Here is a 26,921-nt window from a genome sequence, read left to right as displayed (position 1 = left end):
TGACTTGAAACAGAGACCGGGAAATGTAAAGCACCATTTCAGTCAGGTGAGACTTCGACTTTCAGAACAAAATTTGAATTTGAAAAATTTGAATGTGTTTTATTAACATATTCACCTAGCCCAAATCTAAAAAAAAAAAAAAAAAGAATCCAAAAACAATCATTGTTGTACAGTGTGAATTATTTTTGCTATATTGATGTCCGCATATATACCTATATCCCCACGCATATTACCAGTATGACTTTATTTATTTATGTCATTATGCAGGAAATATTAAATATGAACATACATTTGGTACATATAACAATTGTATAAGATGAATGAATGTATATGTGTATACAAAGCATGCATTTGTTTTCAGATTTCAGAATGAGCACTTTGTCATTTGTGATGCATATGTTGAGCACCCAGTGTTTATTATGCTTATCTGATGAATGATACAGCAATTTCATATGATTTTCTATTAATTCAATATAATGTATGGGGATAGCTAGTCTCATCATGCCCATGGACCTTTGGCTGAACATCTGATGCATACAGCACACTTAGCGGGAAACACTTCAGGAGTTTTGAAGTTGACATCAGACTGGCTGAATTATACAGGATTTGCAAGAGACGTGTCGTGTTCTGCCACATTCTGCCTGGAAACAAGGACTTAGTGATGCCAAACCCCATCATGTAGGAAAAGGCTGTCATGTTTACAACTGGATCAACTAAAGACTGGATTTTCAAAAGTTTGTGAAATTTTTAAAGTTCGCAGCATATAATCTTTAAAATATCTCCAAGTGTTTTACACCCCAGTCTGTTATTGTTCCAAGATTTCCTTGCCCCTAAACATGACACGTCAATGGGCTTTTGGGCGGTCCCAGACCTTCTGCCATCAGTCATATATATATATATATATGTATATATATATATATATATATATATATATATATATATATATATATATATATATAAAACATTCAATATTGAAAAGTGCTATACAATAATGAATTACCTGCCAAATACCCGTAGACTCCAACTTCAGCAAGGGTAAGAATCTGTCCGTCTCCAGGAATATGAATAACCACATAACGTCCCACCATCCCACCGCATGAGAAAGTGGCTGTGGCACTGTCCGCAAGAGTGGAAATCACACCGCATCTACAGAGAAAAAAATTGTTTGTTATTTGATTTTGTTCATCTGCAGCGCTAGGCTAAAAACAGTCAAATAAATCCTCACACGGTGTTGCTGTAAACGTTCAGAAAGTTTCCAATACGAATCACTGCCCCGTTAATCCTAGAAGCATAGTCAAATCTATTGGTGATGGTGACTCTGTTCACTCTGTAGACTTTCAGTAGGTCCACTCTCCACCAGGGGTCAGTCTCTAATTTGGTGTGGGCCCAGGTGTTTAACAATCCATCAATAGCATGAGTAGGTAGCCAGAATCCATAATCTGATGACTCGCTAGTTTTACCCCAAAGTGCTGCGTTCTCTGAAAATGTTTCAAGAATAAAGGCCAGTAAGAATTCACCATCATTTTATTCTCATCAAGCATTAGATCTCAAAGGGGATTTTTAAAGCATAATCTCAAAGTAATCTTCATTACTTATTAGCAATGTCAAAAATTAAGGGTGTAAAAACGGCAGAGATTTTTGAAACGAACAGGCAAAAGAACGAACGGCTATCCAGCTAGTCAGATAATGTAATTACTAAGAACTTTAACATTTCTAAGAACTTTTATATTTGAAAAGATTTAAATAAAATGAATGCTTCTTGCCTTCTTTTCCATTTGCCATTCCCTCAATCAATAAAAACCCTGTGGAAAGGACATTTGTGAGTAGAATCAGGTTTTATAAAATCTGTCAATATTTGCATTTATTTATTATTATTATTATTTGTTACATTTTTAATTCAATTATCTTTGATATTGTTGCAAAAAAAAACAAAAAAAAAAACTTTAATCTAAATAGTGCTGCACGAACAATCACATGCACTTGTCACACACATCTTGTCAGCACAGCTGGTGTTGTGCTAAATTCTGCATTCCTGTCAGATTATGCATTCCCTCATTGAAATCAATACCAGATGCCTAATCCCAACCACACCCCTACCCCAACCCCTCCCCCACATCTACTCCTAATCCTACCAATACTAGGAGATGCAGAATCTGGCAGGGTGCAGAATTCGGCACAACACCAGTTGTTATGAGCCGAAGTCATTTGTTGGTTGTTTCCATTCTGCCCTCTTGTGTTCTCTCTGTGTATGTTTGTGTTTCAGATGGGTGGTTCCTGGAGATAATTTTTTGGAGGCTGCGATTGGTTCTCCTCTTCACCTGACCTAGATATAAGGACTGCCCCAAACACTTAATCGAGGGCATGATTGTGCCATTGCCTATGACTCTGTAGTTTTCCTTTGTGCCTTGCTGTCATTGTTCGTTTAAACCTTTTGAGTCTCTTACCAGAGAGATAGTGTGTTGGTGTATAAGACTGTGAGTGTGATTGTTTTTTTTTTTGTTTTTGTTTTTTTTTGCCTCCATTCTGTGATATTCCTTGTTAACTTGACCCAAGCCCAACTGACTACAATTTTGGATTCCGATTGTAAATTGTTGATTGTTAACTTGCATAAATCTCTTATAAATATTTTGTAAATATGATATATATATATTTTTTTGTTACGTTGAGCGATGAAGGGGGTTAAATGCCTGTGGCGAGGGGGTCAGGGCCGAGAGCCGTGGGAACGGAGCAGAATGAGAGAGGACCAGGCCTAGATTTATTTTGTGTTTTGATTTTGTCTTGTGTTTATTTTGATTATTAAAGTCATTTTAAAGTCTGCCGGTTCCCGCCTCCTTTTTCCCACGAAAGGACCTTGTTACAGATATCATCTAGATAGGCAGCAGCATATGAATCATGGGGCCACAAAACACCCTGTCCATCAGTCGCTGAAAAGTAGCCGGTGCGCCAAACAGCCCAAAAGGGAGTGTAACAAATTGGTGCAACCCAAACGGTGTTATGAAAGCAGTTTTTCTCTGGATAATGGAGACAAGGGGATCTGCCAATTACCCTTTGTTAAGTCCAATGTCGAAAAAAAAAATGAGCCGTACCGAGCCGGTCAAGCAATTCGTCAACCCGTGGCATTGGATATGTGTCGAATTTTCACACAGTATTCTCCTTGCGAAAATCCACACAGAACTGCACTGAGCCACCCTGAGGATTCTTCTATTACCCCCATTTCAAGCATCGCACCTAATTCTTCCTGAACTACTTTTTTCTTGTTTTCAGGCAAACAATATGGCCGGCTGAGAACCACCACGCCCGGCTCTGTCTCGATATGGTGCTGAATGAGATTTGTACGGCCAGGTAGGGGAGAAAACAGGTCAGCAAACTCCTACGCCTGTAATGTAGTCAAATCAATGAGCTGGGAGGGCGAGAGATGATCTCCCCCTGGGGCCATAGCGAGAGATTGTTTTTTTATATTCGCTTCTGGTCCAAGATCATCCTTTCCACTAATCACCGTCACCAACATCACTGATTCTCCCTCATTTAATTTTTATAAGAGATTGAGGTGATAAATTTGATGTGCTCCTCTCCTATCTGAGCGTATTACCTCATAATCGAGCTCTCCAACTTGCCGTGTGACCTCAAACGGTCCTTGCCACTTTGCAAGTAATTTTGAACTTGATGTTGGGAGTAATACAAACACTATATCTCCCTGTGCAAATTTACCCAAATTGGTTCTCCTGTTATACAGCCGGCTCTGTTTGCTCTGGGCCTGTAACAAATTATCAATAGAGAGCCGCCCCAAAGTGTGAAGTTTTGTTCTCAAGTCCATCACAAACTGAATTTCGTTTTTAGATTGAGAAGGTCCGTCCTCCCATGTCTCTCTTATGACGTCCAGCACCCCCCTGGGCTGGCGATCATAGAGAAACTCGAAGGGGGAAAAACCTGTGGAGGCTTGTGGGACCTCACGCACAGCGAACAACAGGGGTTCCAACCATCTGTCCCATTTTCTGACGACTTCCTGAACAGCTTCCCCAACAGCTCCATGACTCTTACCGCAAATGGTTGCTGGCCAACGGAAGCGACGTGGAGAAGATAATCGATCATGTGGTGCTAGAGCAGTTCGTCATTAGGCTACCAAGAAGAACTGCCAAGTGGGTCCAGTGCCACCGCCCCACATCGCTGGAGTCGGCTATTGATCTTGCGGAGGATCATATGGTGGCGTGTCCCGGGTTTGGGCACCAGTGTAACAAGGTTCTTTCATGGGAAGAAGGAGGCAGGAACCAGCAGACAATCAAAATGACTTTAATAATCAAAATAAACACAAACAGCATGGCAGCCCCTCACGGACGACTGCCGTGCACAAACAAAATCAAAACACAAAATAAATCCAGGCCTGGTCCTCTCTCGTCCTTCACGGTCGTCGCTCCTGTTTTATATCCTTCCATCTCCTCCGTGGGACTCGAGACCAGTGGGTCGAGCAGGTGTCACTCATTTCCAATCACTCCACTGGCCTTGCTCCGTTCCAACAGCTCTCGGCCCCGCCCCACTCGCCACAATACCATTTTATTTTGATGTCACTTTGTTTTTGGTTTAGGGAGTCAGGTAAATCTGTATTTTTGTTGTTTTCTTTAATTTTGATTTAGGAAGTGTAGAGGGTTAAAAAAAAAGAGGATTTTTGTTTGTTATTTTGGCCTTGTCTGCTTCTGATGCTTAACCCCAACTTGTCAATAAATTCTTATTCAACATTTATCTGGTTTTGAGACTCTTTTCTTTTTCCTGTTATGGCTGACCCCTAGTGGTCATAACACCAGTTCTGTAATCAATAGTAAATCTCCATCCGTAGGACGAAGCATTTACCACACATTCCATTGATTGATTCAAGTTAGGTGCACAAATAAAAGCCTAACAAGAGTGTGTGTGTGCGTGTGCATGTATGTGTGTGTTTGTTGAATTTCTGTCTCTGATAAATTAATTCACCCATTTAACGACACAATTTAAAACCAGTACAAATATAAATACGATGTAATGGAGGAATGATGTATGAATATGAATTGCGTATGTTGAATATAAAATTTTCCTGAAATACTTTGTATTCTTCATATAACTTGTATGACTGGGTATGTGGAATGTAACTGAATAAATCAGAATTAAAAATATTTGTAAAGTAAGATCTGGGGGATCAAACATTTTGACATGCAAAGTGAATTGTGTACGTGACTGGACAGAAAGTATAGCTTTGTTTGTCATTGGTCCCTTGATTTTTTTACATTAACAACACAATCTTTGACTCAAGGCTTCATCTGGCATTCTCGACACAAGTTGTGATGCTTCGGTGCAAATGTGACATCACTATCATGCAGCCCTAAATCTAAATCATAGTGGAAACATAAAATAGATATAATTATGACATCATAATCTGCAACAAGAAAAATATTGTAAACTAAAGTTGGACGAGGAAACATTCATGTAAATCGTTATCAGGTGTTGTTGACAGATAAAGACTTTTTTTTTTTCCATACACAAATGAGCATCTATTTATCATAAAATTTGTTTGGTAAAGTTTTACGGTAAAGATTACTAAAAAAAAAAAAAAAAAACCTGTGAAGACAAGTTCACATTCATATAAGACCTTCACACTTGCATATACAAATTTATTATGTTCTTTTGAACTTTCTTTTCGCCAGATAACGAATAAAATAAAAATGCATCACAGTTTACACAAAAATATGACACAGCATCAGAAATGTATCTGAGTAATCATAATCAGAAATGTTTCTTGAGCAGTAAATCATCATATTATTCTGATTTCTGAAGATCATGTGAAACAGAAGACTGGAGAAATGATGCTGAAAATACAGCGGAGCATCACAGAAATACATTACACTTTAACAGATTCACACAGAAAACAACTGTTTTCAGTTGTAATATGTTTGAAAATATTATTTGTTTTGTATTTTAACAATATATAGTTAAACAAATACCTTAATTATAGATGAGTTTAAATGTATGAAACAGCAGCCGATCAAGATTTAGTTAATGTGGCAAGAAACTTTAACACAAACAAAGCAAAACTTCTGAACAATGGAAAAATACTGCAGAAAAATGATGTTTTATCAGATATATGAATGTTGTACTTTACCCAGTAAATTCCAGAGGATCCTGTAAAGCTTAAGCATGGTTCTTTAAAGGCGTCTGTCTTTCTCTTAGAATGGAGAGTGTGCATTTCATAGATTTTATAGAGGATGGCACATTTAAATGTGTATCACATGACATACCTCATCTCTCCACCCTTCTGTCACATTCTCTGTCAGCTGCAAAAACACACACAAATAAATAAGCATCAAGTGAGCAACTGTCAAACATACACACAAAACTTAAATGTAAATGTGCTTTATCCATTGTTGACCTTACATTAGGACATCAGAGCTCCTCCATTTCTTACTGTTTTTAAAAGTTATGTAAAGTCTTGTTTACGTTCCCTATGCTTAGTCTAGTTTAAAAGTTCTAGAATGCATGAATTAATTACATAAAATCAATCAAACACATTAGTGGCATCCATTTTTTGCAAACCATATATCCTCAATTCTCCAACATTTGCATAGACACTTATGCACTACAGGATGAGGTGAAGGTGTTTTTATTTATTTTATAAGACAGCATTATGATATCTCTCTGTCTCTCACATGAATTTAATACTAAGCATTTAACAAAACGATTCTTTCTAAATTGCCTAAATGCCAAAATTAGTACACAAATAACTACATCATTACAATATCTTTATAGAAAAAGCTTAATGTGAACACGAGTCATATTTTTTTCCTTACAAAACTTTGACAAAAACAAAAAGTTTTTCTTCAAATGCCATGGTACACTGTGGTTAGTGTAGCAAAACATTGGTTAATTTGTTTTTACCAAGGTTTAGGTAGCTCAAACTCGGCAATGAGGTTTTTTTTAATAATCCGAATGTGTATTATAATTATCACTAAACCCACATTAGATTATCGTGATTTGAAAAACTCACAGTAAATACAGTTCAGCTTTAATCAAAGGTATTAAGAGTCTCACGCAGGGGAGCAATACGTAGTTTCGTTTTGTGTAGAAAAAAATGACTGAAGGCAGACTGCTGAGAGAAATTAGATGAAAGAATATTTGATTGCATTACTTGTCTGAATGCATAATAGGAAACCGAATGACTTCAAAAAAGTTCAGATTGCATTTGTTTCCATCCTCCCTTTGTGCAATGCGTAACAAATCAGTGTATATAAGCACAGCAGCGTTGTTTACAAAGGTTACCATGGAAACAGCTCTAAAAAAGCTATTTAAAGGCTGATGCGTTGTTGTATTTTTAAAAAATGGTAAAAACTTTATTTGAACGTAGTTCATGTAAATACACACTAAAAAATGTTGGGTTAAAAATAACCCAACTTGTAACCCAACTATGGGTTGGTATAGCACCTTAGACTCAATAACACACAAATGGTGTAAACATCCCAAACATCCAAATAGGATGCAGGTGCAAGACAACTGAATACTATAATCAAATAAAAAAATGAAGTCTGCACACTGAGAACTACTGCTCCAGAGGAATTTAATTGAGCTCAAGCAACGTTTCGACCTTCAGGTCTTCTTCAGGCACAGTATCAATATAAGGTGAAGTCAACTTTAAATAGACACAGGTGATCACCTTAATTAGGCACATTCGAGCAATCATGTGACAAATACAAGTCATGTGACACATACTGTACAAGTCATGTTTATTATGTGACAAAAACAAATCATGCAACAGATACAAGCTACAAAGACACCTTGAATCCCTATAAAAATGGCTTAATATCAAAATCCTCATTCAACCCTAAAGGTGACAATGTATTTAAAGTATAAATCCAGAAACTTTCCCTCTGTAATAATTTCTTATCATAATCTCCTCCTCTTGAGGGCTTTGTTACCTTTTCTATACCGATATACTGTAAAACGCTGACGTTATGGCCTGCTTGTCTAAAATGAGACGTTATAGGACTGCGCATATCTCCAGTACGAATGTTACTGCGATGTTCACTAATACGAGTGCGTAATTGTCTGAATGTTTTACCCACGTATGCTAGACCACAAGGGCAACGAATTAGATAAATTACATGAGTGGAAGCGCAGGTAATGGTACCCCGTATCAGAATGTCACGACCAGTGCGTGGATGACTAAACGATTTACATTTATGTGTGAACGCACACTGGGCACACTTACCACATCTATAATTACCAGGAGGGGGGGGGTCTATAGTGTTCCTCAGGGGGTCTATAGTGCACTGTCTGATGTGATACTGTAGCTGACGGCTGAATGGTTGCAATTTTATCTCTAATAGTATCGATTTTAGAAGTAAACTAGTTCATAAAGTCATTACTGCTGTAATGTTGGGAAATGTCAACACTTGTTGAGGCTTTATTTTTCGTTGATTTAGCCAATGTATTGAATAAATACATGGGGTTATGTTTGTTTTCTTCTAAAAGAAAAGAAAAGTAATCAGATCTACCAGTTGTTAATGCTTTTCTGTAGGATATGTTACTTTCCCACCAAGCAATATGAAATACCGCTAGTTTTGTTTTCCTCCAGCTGCGCTCCATTTTTCGGGATGCTTTCTTTAGGGTGCGCCTGTAATAAGTGTTTATATTCAGACTATTTTAGATTGCTTCAGGGATACCGCGGCGGAGTAACCCAGTACCTTTGTGATTCTTCATAGACATAAACAGAGAGAAGTAGATCCGGCTACGATGTCATTCCACAACACGCAAGCAGTTCTGTTTATTAACCGCTAGAGCTTCAAAAGTTACCAACTGCAGCTTTAATTAATATTTTTTAATTTATACCGTAATAAATGCTTTGTCAATTAGCACTGCATTGATCATATACTTTATCTGGAGATGACTTGAAAAACACAAATACACCATATATTGTCACAATCATGTTTAATGTCTTCATGTTTCCAAACATTTCTGTATTTCTGTGAAAACAACTGTTTTCATACAACAATAGCAGGATGCTTTTGTCTATATTAGGAATTTCCTAGTAAAACTTTCTGCGCAAGAGCGCCCTCTGTCTTCGAGTATGAATGAAACACACACTGCAAGAGTGTTTTAACGCTCCACAATGTTCATCTCGCTTTACTCTGGGTCCGAATAAAACATCAGATCATGCAAAGACTATCCTTTGAATTTAAAACTATATTTATTCACACTGGCTCTTGAAAACCTCTGTGTGAACACGCTTGCCAAAAAAGTGCGGGTGACGAATTTACGTGATATTAAAAGTGGGTGCACGTCCCCTACGTAATCTACACCCCTGAAAAGAGAAGATCCTTACATGTATTTCGTTTTTTTTATGATTTAAAACATATGTAAAACTGACACCTTAAAGACATTTGTCAGATATTTGTACACAGTAGATGCTTTCCAGATTAAGCGATCTTCTAGCGATCTAGCGAGGGTGTGATTCCGTTCATCTACTACTTAGATCTTATTACAGCTCCAAAGGAACAACAACATTTCATGAAAGGAAATTTAATAAAACAAGAACATCAAAACAATTAAAATGACAATTTATAGATTTTAAACATTAAAAAAAAAATCTATATTGGCAGTGAATATACAGAAAACTGTCATGTTAAGTTTAATTATACAGTATTTATTGCTACCTTTATTTGCTGACAATACATAATTACACAAGAAAGTTTTACTTGAATTATTCAGGGAAGTAAGCAGAAGTGCTTTAAAAGTATTTACATTTTAAACATGAAGAAATTTCAGTCAGTGTAATTTGAATGAAAATATATCTTTAATGAATATGAAAATATAATCTTTAATGAATATCAATGTAGTGAATTAGGCAGTGTTGATTTCCAGAGTATTCATTTCCCCTACTTCAATGACCTGTAAATAAAACATTTCTGTTCATTACATCACATGGTTTTTATCATCATTCCTTATTTCATAAGTGTTTGTACAGTTGAGAGAACAGACTCACATTTTGGATTAGCTGCATTCACTTTCTTGATCACCCGATTAGGGGTTTGAGACCAATGCAGAATCACATCTGTCAGTCCTCTAGCTGCTAGAGCAGATCCCAACTGAAAACAACATGTTAATACTAAAGTGATTTATGCTGATGAATTCAAATCTTCATTTTTAAATGTCACTCTAATCCCAGATTAAAACATGTTCATAATATTCCCAGGAAGCAACTTTAGAGCAATGTCAGGTTATGAGACAAATTTGGTTTCTACATGATTACTATTACAACAATATATAAATGACAACATTTAATAAACAAATGATGAATTAAATCTACAATGATACATACAAATAATTGTAGCACTAATTCCATAAATAGGTACAATTTTAGTTATCCATGTAAATCTCCAAAAGCAGAAAGAAAACTACTCGTATTTTACATTAATAATGAGGGCTGAATTGATTTCTTTCTCTCACCTGTTTCAGAACATTTTCTCTCATTGTAGGGTTGGTCAAATCATTGCTGGATTTAAACTGAATTTTTACAAACGTTTTTTTTAAACAAGGACCTAAAAAATACATTCATATATGAATATCCATAAAAAAAGACTTAATTTAACAATGAAATATTGAAAATATATTTTAGACCCTGCACACTATTTACTCAGTAAATAACACTATTAACGATTTACCTTCTCCATAGACCTTCACCTCACACATAGTGAGTAACTTCATGTCTCCAGGAATGATTAAGTTCACGTAACGTCCCTCCATCCCACCGCATGAGTAGCTGTAGGACTCACCTGCTGGAATAGCAGGAATAACAGCACATCTAGAGAGAGAGAGAAGCACATGACAGAGGTGTAACAATACTCTCGTATCCTATATTTGTGCTCGATGTCTAGTGCTCTTTGAACCAAGTTCCTCACATGGGATTGTTGTTGCCGTTGTTCTCCAAAGAGTTCCCGATGCGAATCTCTGTTCCGTTTATTTGTTCTGCACAGCAGTCTCTTCTGTTAGTAATGACCACTCTGTTAACACTGTAAATATCATACAGATCCAACCTCCACCATGGGTTAGTCTGTCTGAGTGTTGAGGAACATCCTGTATACAACTGCTGGAGACCTCGATCTATGGCATTTTCAGCAATCCAGACCCCAGATGTTGATGACTGTATAGCAGCACCAAGTACTGCTACATTTTCTAGAAAATGCATTAAAAAAAAGTTACGATGCATCTCAGTGCATAAAGCTTCAAGCAAGTGCAAAGACTATTAGTGAACAATGACTTGAAGTTGAGTAATCAACTACTTTGGCCAAACAAAAATGAATAAATTATGATTATGTGTCTCTCGAGAGGCATGCGATTACATTAAATCTATATGAATGTAGAGAGTTCAATTCAAAGCTCTACAGCAATAAATTACCTGCCAAGGATCCGTAGACTTCAACCTCGCAAAGACTAAGAATCTCACGATCCCCAGGAATACAAATAATCATGTAACGTCCCACCATCCCATTACATGAAAAGTTGTAGGACTCACCTGCTGGAATAGTAGAAATAACAGCACATCTATAGACAGAGAGATAGACAATTAGAGAACACAGTCACAGAATCCTTCACATATGTCCTTGATATCTCACATTCTTTCAAGCTCAAGTTTCTCACATAGGATTGTTGCTGCCGTTGTTCTCCAAAGAGTTTCCAATGCGAATTTCCGCTCCGTTTATTTGTTCTGCATAGCTGTCATTTCTGTTAGTGATGACCACTTCACGAACTCGTTAAACGTCAAGCAGATCCAGTCTCCACCATGGGTTAGACTCATTAAGGGTTGAGGTGCATGTTGTATTTAACTGCTGGAAGCAGCGATTACTGTCAATGGCCTTTTCAGCAAACCAGTCCGCAAATGTTGAAGACTGAATTGCGGCTGCTCCTACTGCACGATTTCCTGGGAAATTAGAAAAAAAATAAAATTGTGATCCATGTTTATGCACAATGTGAACAAGCGTAAATGAGAAAAAAAAAAATTCTGAATTGTAAAGTAAAATATACATTCAGCAGACACTTTTATCCAAAGTGACTAACAGTGCATTCAGGCCAACAGTTTTTACCTAACATGTGTTCCCTGGGAATCGAACCCAGAACCATGCCCTGCTAAGCAATGCTCTACCACTTGAGCCATAAAAATACACACAGAATTGTAAAGATGTTTTGGCTTCCCAGTGAGCCACTGCCGTTGGACCATTGACACTCCTAACTGAGATTGTAGATATAGTGTCAATGCTCCACTTGAGAGATAGGTGGCGGTAATGCACTTATAAGTCTGCGATCTGCCATAAAGCAGAAGAAGAAGAATGCCTCACACGCTTGCTGCTGTGAAGTGTGTTCACAACATAGACAGTAAAAGAAATGGACATAGCGACCCCTTTGGATTCAATGGAGACAAGTGAAGTCAAAGAGAAGTACGCACTTCCTGGGGATTGAGTGTACTGCGCAGACTCAAACTGAGCTTGATGACGTAAATGTCACGTGAGCAGCCTGTCTGACAATTGTAAGTCTTCTAATCTCTCCAAGAGAAATCTTTCCTGCGAGCTTCTCCTGTCCATACAGTAATTTCTCTACTGTGCGACAGAGAGTCGCAGGTCTGTGACGCAATCGTTAGCCTATTTTTACAAAAACTGTCATAATGTAAAATACAAGGTAATGTGGCCTTTTATACATTTTCGTGTTTCTTTAGAAATAATGTATAGACAAATGGAGTCTTTAAACACCTCCGATGTAAAGTTTTTTTTTGTTTTTTTTTTTTTTTTTGCTGATTGCAGTTGAAATTCTACACATAGAATTTGTTTAATCATTTGAATTATATGCTGCCATAGTCCTCCATAATGAGAACATGAAGGTGGATTAAAACTCCCTTTAATCTTTTCATTGTTTTAATGCAATGATTGCCTCTCTTAGCTCCCACCCAGTGCCAATGAAATGCATTCCATTATCAGAACTCCTGTGAGAAACCTGTCCATGATGACAGACAAACCTACCCAAGGCAGAGAGTTTGACTCCTAACCCTAGGGTTGTGGTTTTTTTTTTATTTATTTATTTTTTTAAGTGAAGTGACATTCAGCCAAGTATGGTGACCCATACTCAGAATTTGTGCTCTGCATTTAACCCATCCGAAGTGCACACACACAGAGCAGTGTACACACACACACACACACACTGTGAACACACACCCGGAGTAGTGGGCAGCCATTTATGCTGCGGCGCCCGGGGAGCAGTTGGGGGTTCGATGCCTTGCTCAAGGGCACCTAAGTTGTGGTATTGAAGGTGGAGAGAGAGCTGTTCATGCACTCTCCTCACCCACAATTCCTGCCGGCCCGAGACTCGAACTCACAACCCTTCACAACCCGCAGCCTGATCGAGACGGTTCGCAGCACGACGCCCGCGGGACGATTGTCGTGTCAGGACCACTGCCCACGTATCGACGAGGACACGAAAGGTTCAGTAGACTTTTTGCTTTAAATGAATGGTTGTTGTCATGGTGTAAAGAACAGAAACTGCTATTTGTTAATAACTGGAATCTTTTCTGAGAGCGTCCTAGACTGTTTCGCGCTGATGGATTACACCCGAGCAGAATTGGAGCGGAGCTTCTCTCTGACAACATCTCCAGGACACTTCGCTCCATGTGACTAGTAAGACAATTCTCAAATAACCATTATGATGAGTTTTGTTCCAACCGCTTAAATGCTAAAGGTACTTGCGCTGTAAAACCTATTAAGACTGTGTCTGTTCCCCGAATAGTGAGGTCAAAATATAAATATAAATATAATGTAGGATCTAGAAAAAATCTTATCGTAATTAAACCAGAAAAATGTAAAGTAAATGAACAAAAACAATTTTTAAAGTTTGGGCTCATAAATATTAGATCACTCGCACCAAAAGCAGTTATTGTAAATGAAATGATCACAGATAATAGTTTTGATTTACTCTGCTTGACTGAAATGAGTCTACTCCACCAAACTACTGTTATAAGCATGAGCCCCGTCAGACTGGTCGTGGCGGGGGTGTTGCAACAATATATAGTGATATTCTCAATGTTACCCAGAAAACAGGATACAGGTTTAACTCTTTTGAAATACTTCTGCTAAATGTTACTCTGTCAGACATGCAAAAGAAATCTAATGTATCTCTTGCTCTGGCTACTGTGTATAGACCACCAGGGCCGTATACAGAATTCCTAGAAGAATTTGCAGATTTCCTCTCAGACCTTCTAGTTACAGTTGATAAGGCGCTAATCATGGGAGATTTTAATATTCACGTTGATAATACAAATGATACATTAGGACTTGCGTTTACTGACCTAATAAACTCCTTTGGAGTCAAGCAAAATGTCACCGGGCCCACTCATCGTTTTAATCATACACTAGATTTAATTATATCGCATGGAATCGATCTTACTGCTATAGATATTGTACCTCAAAGTGATGATATTACAGACCATTTCCTTGTATCGTGCAGGCTGCGTATAACTGATATTAACTATATGTCGCAGCGATACCGTCTGGGCAGAGTTCCAGCCACCAAAGAAAGATTCGCAAATAACCTGCCTGATCTATCTCAACTGATAATTGTACCCAAAAATACACACGAATTAGACGAAATTACTGACAACATGGGCACTATTTTCTCTAATACATTAGAAGCTGTTGCCCCAATCAAATTGAAAAAAGTTAGAGAAAAACGTACTGTACCATGGTATAACAGTAATACTCACTCTCTCAAGATATTAACTCGTAGTCTTGAACGCAAATGGAGAAAAACTAACTTAGAAGTTTTTAGAATTGCATGGAAAAACAGTATGTCCAGCTATAGACAGGCTCTAAAAACTGCTAGGGCAGAGCATATACACAAACTCATTGAAAATAACCAAAACAATCCAAGGTTTTTATTTAGCACAGTGGCTAAGTTAACAAATTACCAGACGCCACCTGATTCAAATATTCCACCAACGTTAAATAGTAATGACTTTATGAATTTCTTCTCTAATAAAATAGATAACATTAGAAATACAATAGCGAATGTAGATTCTACAACATCTAACACTTCAGTTTCATCCATCGCACCCAAAGATAAACTGCAGTGCTTTACAACCATAGGACAGGAAGAGCTAAATAAACTTATCACTGTATCTAAACCAACAACATGTTTATTAGATCCTGTACCCACTAAATTACTGAAAGAGTTGTTACCTGTAGCCGAAGAACCGCTTCTCAATTTCATAAACTCGTCGTTATCTTTAGGACACGTCCCAAAACCATTCAAGCTGGCGGTTATCAAGCCTCTTATTAAGAAACCAAAACTAGATCCTAGTGTACTGGCAAATTATAGGCCTATTTTAAATCTTCCATTTATGTCTAAAATTTTAGAGAAAGTTGTGTCTGCTCAATTGAGCACCTTCCTGCATAAAAATGATCTGTATGAAGAATTTCAGTCAGGTTTTAGGCCCCACCATAGCACAGAAACTGCACTTGTTAAAATTACAAATGACCTGCTCCTTGCGTCAGACCAAGGCTGCATCTCATTTCTAGTCTTACTTGATCTTAGTGCTGCGTTCGACACCATAGATCATGACATACCCGTAGATCGATTACAAAACTATACAGGTATTCAAGGGCAGGCTCTAAGATGGTTTAGATCCTACCTGTCCGATCGCTACAATTTTGTTTACTTAAATGGGGAGTCATCTCATTTATCATCAGTAAAATATGGAGTGCCACAAGGATCCGTCCTAGGTCCCCTTCTATTTTCAATATATATGTTGCCCCTTGGTAATATTATTAGAAAATACGGAATTAGCTTCCACTGTTATGATGATGATACTCAGCTATATATCTCAACGAGACCAGATGAAACTTCCCAATTATCTAAGCTAACAGAGTGTGTTAAAAATGTAAAAGATTGGATGACACACAATTTTCTCCAATTAAATTCGGATAAGACAGAGATACTAATTATTGGACCAAAAAACACTACACAGAATCTTGTAGATTACAATCTGCAACTAGACGGATGAACTGTTACTTCCTCTACAGTCAGAAATCTGGGTGTTATATTAGACAGCAACTTGTCTTTTGAAAATCATATTTCCAATGTTACAAAAACTGCATTCTTCCATCTTAGAAACATTGCCAAGCTACGAAACATGTTATCTGTTTCTGATGCAGAAAAGCTAGTTCATGCATTCATGACCTCTAGACTGGACTATTGTAATGCACTTCTAGGTGGTTGTCCTGCTTCTTCAATAAACAAGCTACAGGTAGTCCAAAATGCAGCAGCTAGAGTCCTTACGAGGTCAAGAAAATATGATCATATTACCCCAATTTTACAGTCTCTGCACTGGCTACCTATTAAGTTCCGTATCAGTTACAAATTATCATTACTTACCTATAAGGCCCTAAATGGTTTAGCTCCAGCGTACCTAACTAGCCTTCTACCACGTTACAACCCATAACGCACCCTAAGGTCACGAAACGCTGGACTTTTGGTCGTTCCTAGGATAGCAAAGTCCACTAAAGGAGGTAGAGCTTTCTCTCATTTGGCTCCCAAACTCTGGAATAGCCTTCCTGATAATGTTCGGGGTTCAGACACACTCTCTCTGTTTAAATCTAGATTAAAAACACATCTCTTTCGCCAAGCATTCGAATAATGTATCTTTTTAATTGTGAGTGTAGTTGCATCTGTTCAAAGGTGCATTTTTATTCATTAGCTTGGGTTAAACTAATTTTACTTTGTTGGATCAGCAGCTATGCTAATGATGTCTGTATTTTGTTTCTATGTTTCGCCACGGGATTTACATTCCGTGGTGAATAGGATTTACACAAGCTCCAGTCTGGATCCAGAACACCTGAGAAGAGATGATGCTGACCCTCAGAGGACCCCAGATGATGCTAACCTTGAATCAACAAACAGAACTAACAATTATTGCTAAATGTGTGACTGAATCATATAATAGCTTAATTAATAATATTGATAGTTCATCGTCTAGCTGACTACGTCTTGTATTATTATTATTTTTTTTTTTTCAAAAATCCTGTCAAATGTGCACAAACTACTAGCTACTACTAAATATTGTAGAAACATAATTTTCTGTAAAGTTGCTTTGTAACGATTTATTTTGTAAAAAGCGCTATACAAATAAACTTAAATTGAATTGAATTGAATTCGATTGGGAGTCCAACCCTCTAACCATTAGGCCACGACTTCCCCTGTGTTTGAGTGTCGGGCTGGCAATACCACGACTGAGGTGCTCTTGAGCCAAAGCACTGAACACCCAACTGCTCTCTGGGCGCCACAGCATAAATAATGCCCACTGCTCTGGGTGTGTATTCACAGGGTGTGTGTGTGTGTGTGTGTGAGTGTGTGTTCACTGCTGTGTGTGCAGGGGGTGGTTTCTCTATTAGGGTGATTGGGCAAAGCACTATCAAGGAACGAAAGGGAGGGATTGTTTTCTTTCACATTCAACCACAGAGTTACGCTAGCTTTCACTATTCTAGACTGTTTGTTCAGCGTCTAAATAGTCCAATCAGTGTGGAGTCATTTTTTGTGTAGTACCACTCCTTTCTGGGTGATTTCTGTGAGACTGAGAATCACCCCAAGTGCTCTCATTGACTTCCATTCCAAGATCATTTAATTAATTTATCATTTGAATGGGTCCTATCCTATCCTCTTTAATCAAGCAAACATCTGCCCCCCTGAGAGAATTGGCAGGAGCCATACTGTACATTAGTAAAAGTTGGTAAATCAGGGGTGATCCTTTCCAATGGAAAGTCTGCCATCTGACGTTCAACTAACTTTCCCACATCTATAGATGACACACATGGAAATTATATTTCTTGCAACAGAGTCGACATTTGTTATCCAGTACTTGCACTGGGGCTTGGAAAGTATCCGATTTCTGCCACAATGAGCCAATTGCTCATGAATGTCTCAAAGTATGAGATGTGACAAACATGCAGATCTTTCGATAACAAGATGGGATGTTTACTTTCACGTGGCATATCTGATTTACCAAGTCTTCCTCCCACTAGCTGCAGTCCACCATGCAACATTAGGTTCAAATTATAGACAGAATTGTTTCTTTTAACAAAAATACTTCCATCCTTGAGCTCAGCATTTTCTTCTTGAAATTGTTACTTTTGGCTGAACCAAATGATGCTAATCTCAGCCTTATACAGATCTTTCACGGTCAATCTTTGTCCAGAGAGGCTTTACATTCCTGCAGTTTTGCATTTACAGTTTACAGCAACACCGTCAATCTGCTCCAAAAACAACTCATTTTGTTTATGGCTCAACTTCAACAGAAGTTTCTGCAGTTTCAAAATCCAGGCAATTGCAACTTTCAGACGTTTCCATTCTGAGAATCAATAGAGAAGTTGACTTGTGCCATTTTGTCCATTCTGCAAGACCACAGCATTTACCTTTAACTCCTTTTTTTTGCTTCTGGGTCATCGTTAGTCAAAGTCAAATCAATTGTGGGGAACTGTATATCACTCAGCTTCAAGGGAAAACTGGGACCATTATTATTTGCTTATTGAATATTCCACTTTCAACCCACAAGGTATGTAATTATCAATGAAGATTCGGGAGGAGCGCGTCAGATACTTAGCCTAATCATCACAGGTGGACCACAATCAAGTAATCAATCCCACAGTATAAATATCGCTGACTTACCTCTATCAATTGACGGTTTATCAGCATGCTGGTTCGCCTCGTCAGTCACCTTATCACAGACCCAATTTTCGTACCAACGAAGAGTGCTACACAGGGGATTTATAAGACCTGCTGCTTTTGCCGGGCCCGAGATCATTTCTACCCAGCCAAACACGGCCGTTGAGCAGCATTAAGCGTCATCGCTACAGCTGCTATCCTCGCCAAGCCACACATCGTGGCCAATAGACCGTGCAACTCCGAGCTCGCCTGCTCGATACACGATCGCGCCGCCCGAGACCGAGCTCTCGTCGAGCGCTGGATTGCAGCAGAAAGAATCCAACCACGGCTCAGTCTTTCACCACGGCGTTCCGGCCGAGTGGCAGTTTGAGGCCGCTTCCTCTAGCGGCCCAGACTTATACATTTCCAGGCGAAGACGCTAAAAACAGGTTCTTCTTTTTCTTCATTGGATTTTTACGGCAGTTTGCATTCAAAGTGTTGCATCTAAAAGCAGTTTTGCGGCTAAAGTTTTGTTAAACTATGTCTTGACGTAGTTCCGTCTTCTTCTAGTAGTGTTTTATGGCGGTTTTGGCAAACCAACGTAAAGGTGCATTACCGCCACCCGCTGATCCGGGGTGTGGATTCCGCATAGATTTGGACTACAGATACACCGTTCCGTCGGATGATGATGCCACTTTTTAACCACGAAGCCAAAGGCATTAGGTTAGATTATTGCTTCTCAGGCCTTCCAGCTAAATCGTTGAGCAAGCTTCAGTATACAAATTCTGCCGCACGCTTGGACTTCTCCTCGCGAACACATTACACCGGTTCTTTCACAATTACACGGGCTTCCCGTAAACATGAGAATTGATTTTAAAATTATTATCTTAACATACTAGGCACTTCATGGGACTGCACCTGAGTATTTTTGTGAACTCATCAGTCCTGATAATTCCATCACGCTCTCTTCGCTCTACTAACTCTTCACTTCACCAGCCATAATGTGAGCTAAAGACCATGGGGGAAAGAGCCTTTTCATATAAAGCCCCTACGCTATGGAATGTACTTCTTCTGCACGTCAGATATGCACCTATGTTGGGCGATTTTTGTTGATTAAGTCACATTTATTCAAGACTGTCTGTCTTTAATGAATTGTTGTATTGCTTTTGGCGTTTGTTCCTACAAATATGCATTATTATTATCATTATTATTATTGTTACATTCGCCTTACCGCGCACGTTTAAACCTCGCCGAAATGATACAGACATAAGTTCAAAAAAAAAAAAAAAAAAAAACTTAAGTCTCTGGATAAAAGCGCCTGCTAAATGCTTAATTTAATTTAAAAATTTTCATTTCCATGCAAGTCTTCTGGTAGGACCAAATCATTTAGGGACCTATTTTACCATTCACTGGCGTGATCACTCAAAATTAATCTAAAACGCATCTGCCCTCGTGTTTTGATGCAGGATAGCAAGCATGAGTAAAATTACCATCGCCTTTTAAGGACAGTAATACGGAAAACCGGAAAGTAAATCTCTTTAGAAACCACTTGGAAGCAAATAGCACATAACTGCCGTTAACCCATTTGCTGCAAGCATCGCCAACGGCCCCAGTCTATGTTTCGTTTTCACAGCACGTTAAACATCACTCTCTTACTTGATCTGGATAAGCCGCGCATCAATTGAAGTCCAAAGACTTTGGCTTTTATATCTGACCAATATTTCGATAAAACATAATTCCAGTGATTAATTTTCCATCATGTCAGGAAAACTATTCCTATTCCTGAACGGTAAACGTCAAAGTGTTAGCTCGTGGACAAATGTTGATCATGGATCTAGTCAGAAAGAATCATGAACAGAAACATCTTTATTTTGGGTATATAATTTCTGCCTCCATGCCAAAAATGGGGGGTGTCTTGTAAGGGGTTAACGTTACTGCTATAATCATGTCTTTCGGTACAACGCCTTACAAGACTAAACATGCTCAATCGTTTCCAAAAGCCTCTGTTTCCACAGTCCATAATACAACGTGAAAACAGCGTTCCAATCGTATCCACTCGGGAGTCCGTCTAAAGAGCCCGGAGGCCAAATGAGAGGAAAGATGCTTTTCCAACAGGAACATAATAAGGTGGACAATGCCTGAGGAATTGTCAAATCAGGCAACAAATTGCTAAGCTGGTAACACAGTAGGCTACCCATCCATTTTTAGCTTGCCCCAGCAAATATTACTAACACTTTTTTCTTATCCCACAGCCAACATCTACAGCAGCCGAAGCAAGTAGCCTTTCATGTACCTCCTCACTGCCGCAGCAGTGTCTGCTCCCGCAGGGGCCTTTCCTGTACCTCCCCACCGCCGCTGCAGTGTCTGCTCCTGCAGGAGCCTTTCCTGTACCTCCCCACCGCCGCTGCAGTGTCTGCTCCCGCAGGAGCCTTTCCTGTATCTCCCCACCGCCGCTGCAGTGTCTGCTCCCGTAGGAGCCTTTCCCATATCTCCCCACCGCCGCTGCAGTGTCTGCTCCCACAGGAGCCTTTTCCGTATCTCCCCACTGCCGCAGCAGTGTCTGCTCCCGCAGGAGCCTTTCCCGTATCTCCCCACTGCCGCAGCAGTGTCTGCTCCCGCAGGAGCCTTTCCCGTTCTCCCCACTGCCGCAGCAGTGTCTCTTTTCGTGCACCTGCATGGTCAAAATGGTAAATAGTAAGTTCAGACAGTATAAAGAATCTTTCTCTTACTCCACCCATGCACGATTACATCATCGATATGTACCATCGATCTCACGTGCTGACAATGACCACATCGCCGATACATGGCACCCATTTGGGGTACACTGGCACAGGAAATCCTAATTTATTTTTGCACGCTTAATTTCGGATACTATGACTGCACCAAAATTTTTTCTGACTCATTATCGGAAGCAGCTCATTGGATTTGCTAAACAATTATCCAAGTAAGCCTCACAGCGTCTACCCTCGTAAACAAATAAATCATCCTTAGTATCGAACTCCCTGCCAGGCGCTGCAAGAGGGCTCCCGGTTGAACCAACCTTTGCCTTCTCCATTCAACTATCAGCAAAGCTTACTCGTTTGACAACGCAAATATTAAAATCCTGCCAGATGCTTTCCCACTTAATCAATCTTGGACTTTCCATCCGACCACCAGCGAAGCTTACCCGATTAAAAAAGGCTGATTAACCCCAAAAAAAAAAAAAAAAAAAAAAAAAAAAAAGCGCGACATTTACCTATCGAACACCAATGAGTACATTGCAGCCCAAATAAATTTTCCCTCCGATGGCAAGATGTACCCATTCAATACCGCAAGTTACGCTTTTGCCGAACACTAACGGGCTCTTCGCAGATAAAACAATCTCAATTTTCCCTCCGATGGCCGGAGAGACTACCCATCTGGTGTCGCAAATTATAATAAATAAAAATACAAATAAATATAGAAAATAAATAAATAAATAAATAAATAATAAATAAAAAGACACTGGATGCTGGCCATAGCCTCCCGACCAGATAACCTTACCTTTTTCAATCCTATGGCCGGCAAGGCTTCTCTCTTCGATGCCAAGAGCTTGAGCTCCCATCGGATGCTGACGAGAGCCTCCCGGCCAGACAACCTCACCTTTTCCATTCTGCGGCCAGCAAGGCTTACCCGTTCGTTGCCAGGAGCTCACACTCCCTTCGGACGTAGGTGAAAGCCCCCGGCTACCTGCTTTGCCATTCTGTCTTACGTACGGAGAGGTTTACCCATCCAATGCACGGAGTCAGGGCTCCCATTGAATGTAGGTGAGAGCTTCCCGGCTAGACAACCTTACCTTTTTCGTCCTTTGGCCAGCGAGGCTTAACCGTTCTATCCGGGAGCTAAGCTCCTGTCGGACGAAGGTAAGAGCCTCCCGGCCGGACAACCTTTTCCGTCCTTCAGCCAGAGAGGTTTACCCGTTCGATTCCTGGAGCTAAGCTCCTATCGGACGTCAGTCCGAGCCTCCCGGCTAGACAACCTGACCTTTTCCACCCTCGGCCAGTGAGGCTTACCCGTCCGATGCGAGTGCTCCCATCGGACGCTGGCGACAGCCTCCTGGCCAGCCAACCACGACCTTACCGCGTGGTTTAGGTTACAAACCTACAAGCAAGCTGTTCAAATGCTGCAAGTACCAAACACACAATAAACTCTCCTTCCTTCCTATGGTCGCCAAGGCTAACCCGTCTCTTGCCGGGAGTAGCAAACTCCCTTAAAACGCTGACGAAAGCCTAACGACCACACAAACTTACCTTTTCCATCCTACGGCCTGTGAGGCTCACCCAGTTTTGTCCCCGCCGGATGCTGGCAAGAGCCTCCTGGCCTCCTATCGTTACCTTTTCTGTCCGCCATCCGGAGAGGCTTACCCGTTCGATGCGTGTGCTCCCTTCGGACGCCGGCGAGAGCCTCCCGGTTAGACAACCTTACCTTTTCATTTTCTATGGTCAGCGAGGCTTACCCGTTCGATGTGTGTGCTCCCTTCGTACGCTGGTGAGAGCCTCCTGGACAGACTTGCTTTACGTTTCCACTCTACGGTCGGCGAGGCTTACCCGTTCGATGTGTGTGCTGCCTTCGGATGTCGGTAACAGTCTCTCGGCCACACAACTTACCTTTCCATTTGACGGTAGGCGAGGCTTAACCGTCCGACGCTACGAGTTTCGTCCTCTCGCCAAATCCTGCAAAAAAAAAAAAAAAAAAAAAAAAAACCTCTTCTCTCACATCTTTTAACCCCGTCTGGCGAGGCTTACCCGTTCGATGTTCTGAGTTAGAGGCCCCCACCGTACGCCGACACCGTGACCTATTCCGGTCGAGGCAACTCGGGTCCTCCCGGTCGGGCACCACAACCACGCCGCTCCTCCTCATCGGCCGGTAGGGCTCACCGTTCCAACGCCAAAAAGCTCCAGTTGAGCATCGGCCCGAGCCCTACCGACCGGGCGCCAACAACACGTAGTTCACTAGCTGCAGCCGGTAGGGCCTACTCTCCCAACTCCCAAGTCGCTCCCTCCGGAGTACGTAGGCCCTTCCAGCCTGCCAACGAGATGACTTCTCAGAAACCAAATCAGCCCCCGCCAGTACTCTGCTTTTTTGGGGGGGGCATTCTTTAAACTGGCGGCTGTCCTCTTGTACATTTGCCTTTTTGGGGGGTACTCTAGGTTCGGGCAATTCCCGAGCTTGGAGCCCTTCCCCGGAGAGCACGCCAAATACGCATACCATACCTCAGCTAATTATATGTAAGCGTGAACTAGTGAAATGTAATTATCAATGAAGATTCGGGAGGAGCGCGTCAGATACTTAGCCTAATCATCACAGGTGGACCACAATCAAGTAATCAATCCCACAGTATAAATATCGCTGACTTACCTCTATCCATTGACGGTTTATCAGCATCCCTCCTCCACCCCATCTCCTCACTTCAAGTTCACTTTACAATATACGGGGAAGGGGGGGGGTACTCTAGGTTCGGGCAATATACAAAAATATAAGAATAGAATATAAAAAATGTATATTGTAGAATTAAATATAGAACGCAAAATAATGTGCATGAGTGTAAACTGTAGTCTTAAATATTAAGATGTACAGGGATGTACAATGTGCATATATGCATTTTACTGTAGTCAATAATAATAATAAGTATTGACAGTTTGAAAAAAAAAAAAAAATATATATATATATATATATATATATATATATATATATATATATATATATATATATATATATATATATATATATATATATATATATAATCCATTACATGCCTCTCCATCAATATATATTAGATTAAGTTAACCAGCTAACATTATGCATACTCTCTTGGTTTCTGTACCTAATAATTAAATTTATTTACAAATGCAATAAAAATATATTGGTATCAGTACTTTGTATCGGCAAGTATCCTATATCGGCAAATTTAAAGTATCGGTTTTGGTCAAGTACTGGAAAAAGTGGTATTGGTGCATCCCTAGAAACTATGGTGTCATCTGCTTTTTTAAACCAATTTTCATAGTTTTCACTCTATATTATCGTCTCTGAAAATATGTAAATCTGACTTGAAACAGAGACGGGAAATTTCAAATCAGGTGAGACTTCCACTCTCAGAACAAAATTTGAATTTGAAAAATTTGAATGTGTTTTATTAACGTATACACCTAGCCAAACTAAATAATAATAATAATAATAATAATAATATTGTAAAAACAATCATTGTTGTACGGTGTGAATTGTTTTTTGCTATATTGATGCCCGCATATTCCCCACGTATATTACCGGTATGCCTTTATTTCTTTATGTAATTATGCAGAAAAAAGGCACATGAACATATCTGGTACAGATATAAATTGTATAAGATTAATTAATGTATATGTTTATACAAAGCATACATTTTTTGTTTTCAGATTTCGGAATGAGCACTTTGTCATTTGTGATACATATGTTGAGCATCCAGTGTTTATTATGCTTATCTGATGAATATACAGCAATTTCATATGATTTAATCTATTAATTGAATATAATGTTTGGGAATAGCTAGTCTCAGCCTCAGACATCATGCCCATGGACCTCTGGCTGAACATCTGATTTTCTCGATGCTAAACATGACACGGCATAATAAGAAATGTGATTGGTTGGTTTACCTGTCAATCATATGGCCTCTTGGGCAGTCCCAGACCTTCTGCAATCACATAATATAACATATTGAAAAGTGCTATACAATAATGAATTACCTGCCAAATACCCGTAGACTCCAACTTCAGCAAGGGTAAGAAACTTTTCGTCTCCAGGAAGATGAATAACCACGTAACGTCCCACCATCCCACCGCATGAGAAAGTGGCTGTGGCACTGTCCGCAAGAGTGGAAATCACACCGCATCTACAGAGAAAAAAATTGTTTGTTATTTGATTTTGTTCATCTGCAGCGCTAGGCTAAAAACAGTCAAATAAATCCTCACACGGTGTTGCTGTAAACGTTCAGAAAGTTTCCAATACGAATCACTGCCCCGTTAATCCTAGAAGCATAGTCAAATCTATTGGTGATGGTGACTCTGTTCACTCTGTAGACTTTCAGTAGGTCCACTCTCCACCAGGGGTCAGTCTCTAATTTGGTGTGGGCCCAGGTGTTTAACAATCCATCAATAGCATGAGTAGGTAGCCAGAATCCATAATCTGATGACTCACTAGTTTTACCCCAAAGTGCAGCGTTCTCTGAAAATGTTTCAAGAATAAAGGCCAGTAAGAATTCACCATCATTTTATTCTCATCAAGCATTAGATCTCAAAGGGGATTTTTAAAGCATAATCTCAAAGTAATCTTCATTACTTATAAGCAATGTCAAAAATTAAGGGTGTAAAAACGGCAGAGATTTTTGAAACGAACAGGCAAAAGAACGAACGGCTATCCAGCTAGTCAGATAATGTAATTACTAAGAACTTTTATATTTGAAAAGATTTAAATAAAATGAATGCTTCTTGCCTTCTTTTCCATTTGCCATTCCCTCAATCAATAAAATCCCTGTGGAAAGGACATTTGTGAGTAGAATCAGGTTTTATAAAATCTGTCAATATTTGCATTTATTTATTATTATTATTTGTTACATTTTTAATTAAATTCCCTTTGATATTGTTGCAAAAAAAAAAAAAAAAAAAAAAAAAACCTTTAATCTAAATAGTGCGGCACGAACAATCACATGCACTTGTCACACACATCTTGTCAGCACAGCTGGTGTTGTGCTAAATTCTGCACTCCTGTCAGATTATGCATTCCCTCATTGAAATCAATACCAGAATGCCTAATCCCAACCACACCCCTACCCCAACCCCTCCCCCACATCTACTCCTAATCCTACCAATACTAGGAGATGCAGAATCTGGCAGGGTGCAGAATTCGGCACAACACCAGTTGTTATGAGCCGAAGTCATTTGTTGGTTGTTTCCATTCTGCCCTCTTGTGTTCTCTCTGTGTATGTTTGTGTTTCAGATGGGTGGTTCCTGGAGATAATTTGTTGGAGGCTGCGATTGGTTCTTCTCTTCACCTGACCCAGATCTAAGGACTGCCCCAAACACTTATGTTATAGTGTTTTTTTGTTTTTGTTTTTTTGCCTCCAAATATACATATGATGTAATGGAGGAATAATGTACACATATGAATTGCATATGTTGAAAATAAAATTTTCCTGAAATAATTTGTATTCTCCATATCACTTGTATGACTGGGGAATGTGGAAT

General features: G+C 39.5%; 1 protein-coding gene and 1 long non-coding RNA gene across 2 annotated transcripts in view; one reads left to right on the top strand and one right to left on the bottom strand.

The window, feature by feature from the left end:
• LOC127962253 (uncharacterized) overlaps window positions 1-25,898 on the bottom strand; it is a 43,732-nt gene extending 17,834 nt beyond the window's left edge. The window contains exons 1-2 of the mRNA XM_052561801.1: window positions 25,650-25,898; window positions 25,425-25,570 (exon numbers count right to left, since the gene is read on the bottom strand). Coding sequence (XP_052417761.1) covers window positions 25,425-25,512 — 88 coding nt within the window. The 5' untranslated portion in view covers window positions 25,513-25,570; window positions 25,650-25,898. The remainder of the gene's footprint in view (window positions 1-25,424; window positions 25,571-25,649) is intronic.
• Window positions 13,430-17,168, top strand: LOC127962304 (uncharacterized). The gene is made up of 3 exons (XR_008154560.1): window positions 13,430-13,480; window positions 13,583-13,673; window positions 16,852-17,168. It is a non-coding gene; the product is annotated as an uncharacterized LOC127962304 (long non-coding RNA).
• Window positions 25,899-26,921: the final 1,023 nt, after the last annotated feature.

This window comes from Carassius gibelio, chromosome B7 (genome assembly GCF_023724105.1).
Source record: "Carassius gibelio isolate Cgi1373 ecotype wild population from Czech Republic chromosome B7, carGib1.2-hapl.c, whole genome shotgun sequence".
Classification (NCBI taxonomy): Eukaryota; Metazoa; Chordata; class Actinopteri; order Cypriniformes; family Cyprinidae; genus Carassius; species Carassius gibelio.
Note: the sequence above shows the minus strand (reverse complement) of the source record. Positions and strands in the feature narration are given on the sequence as shown.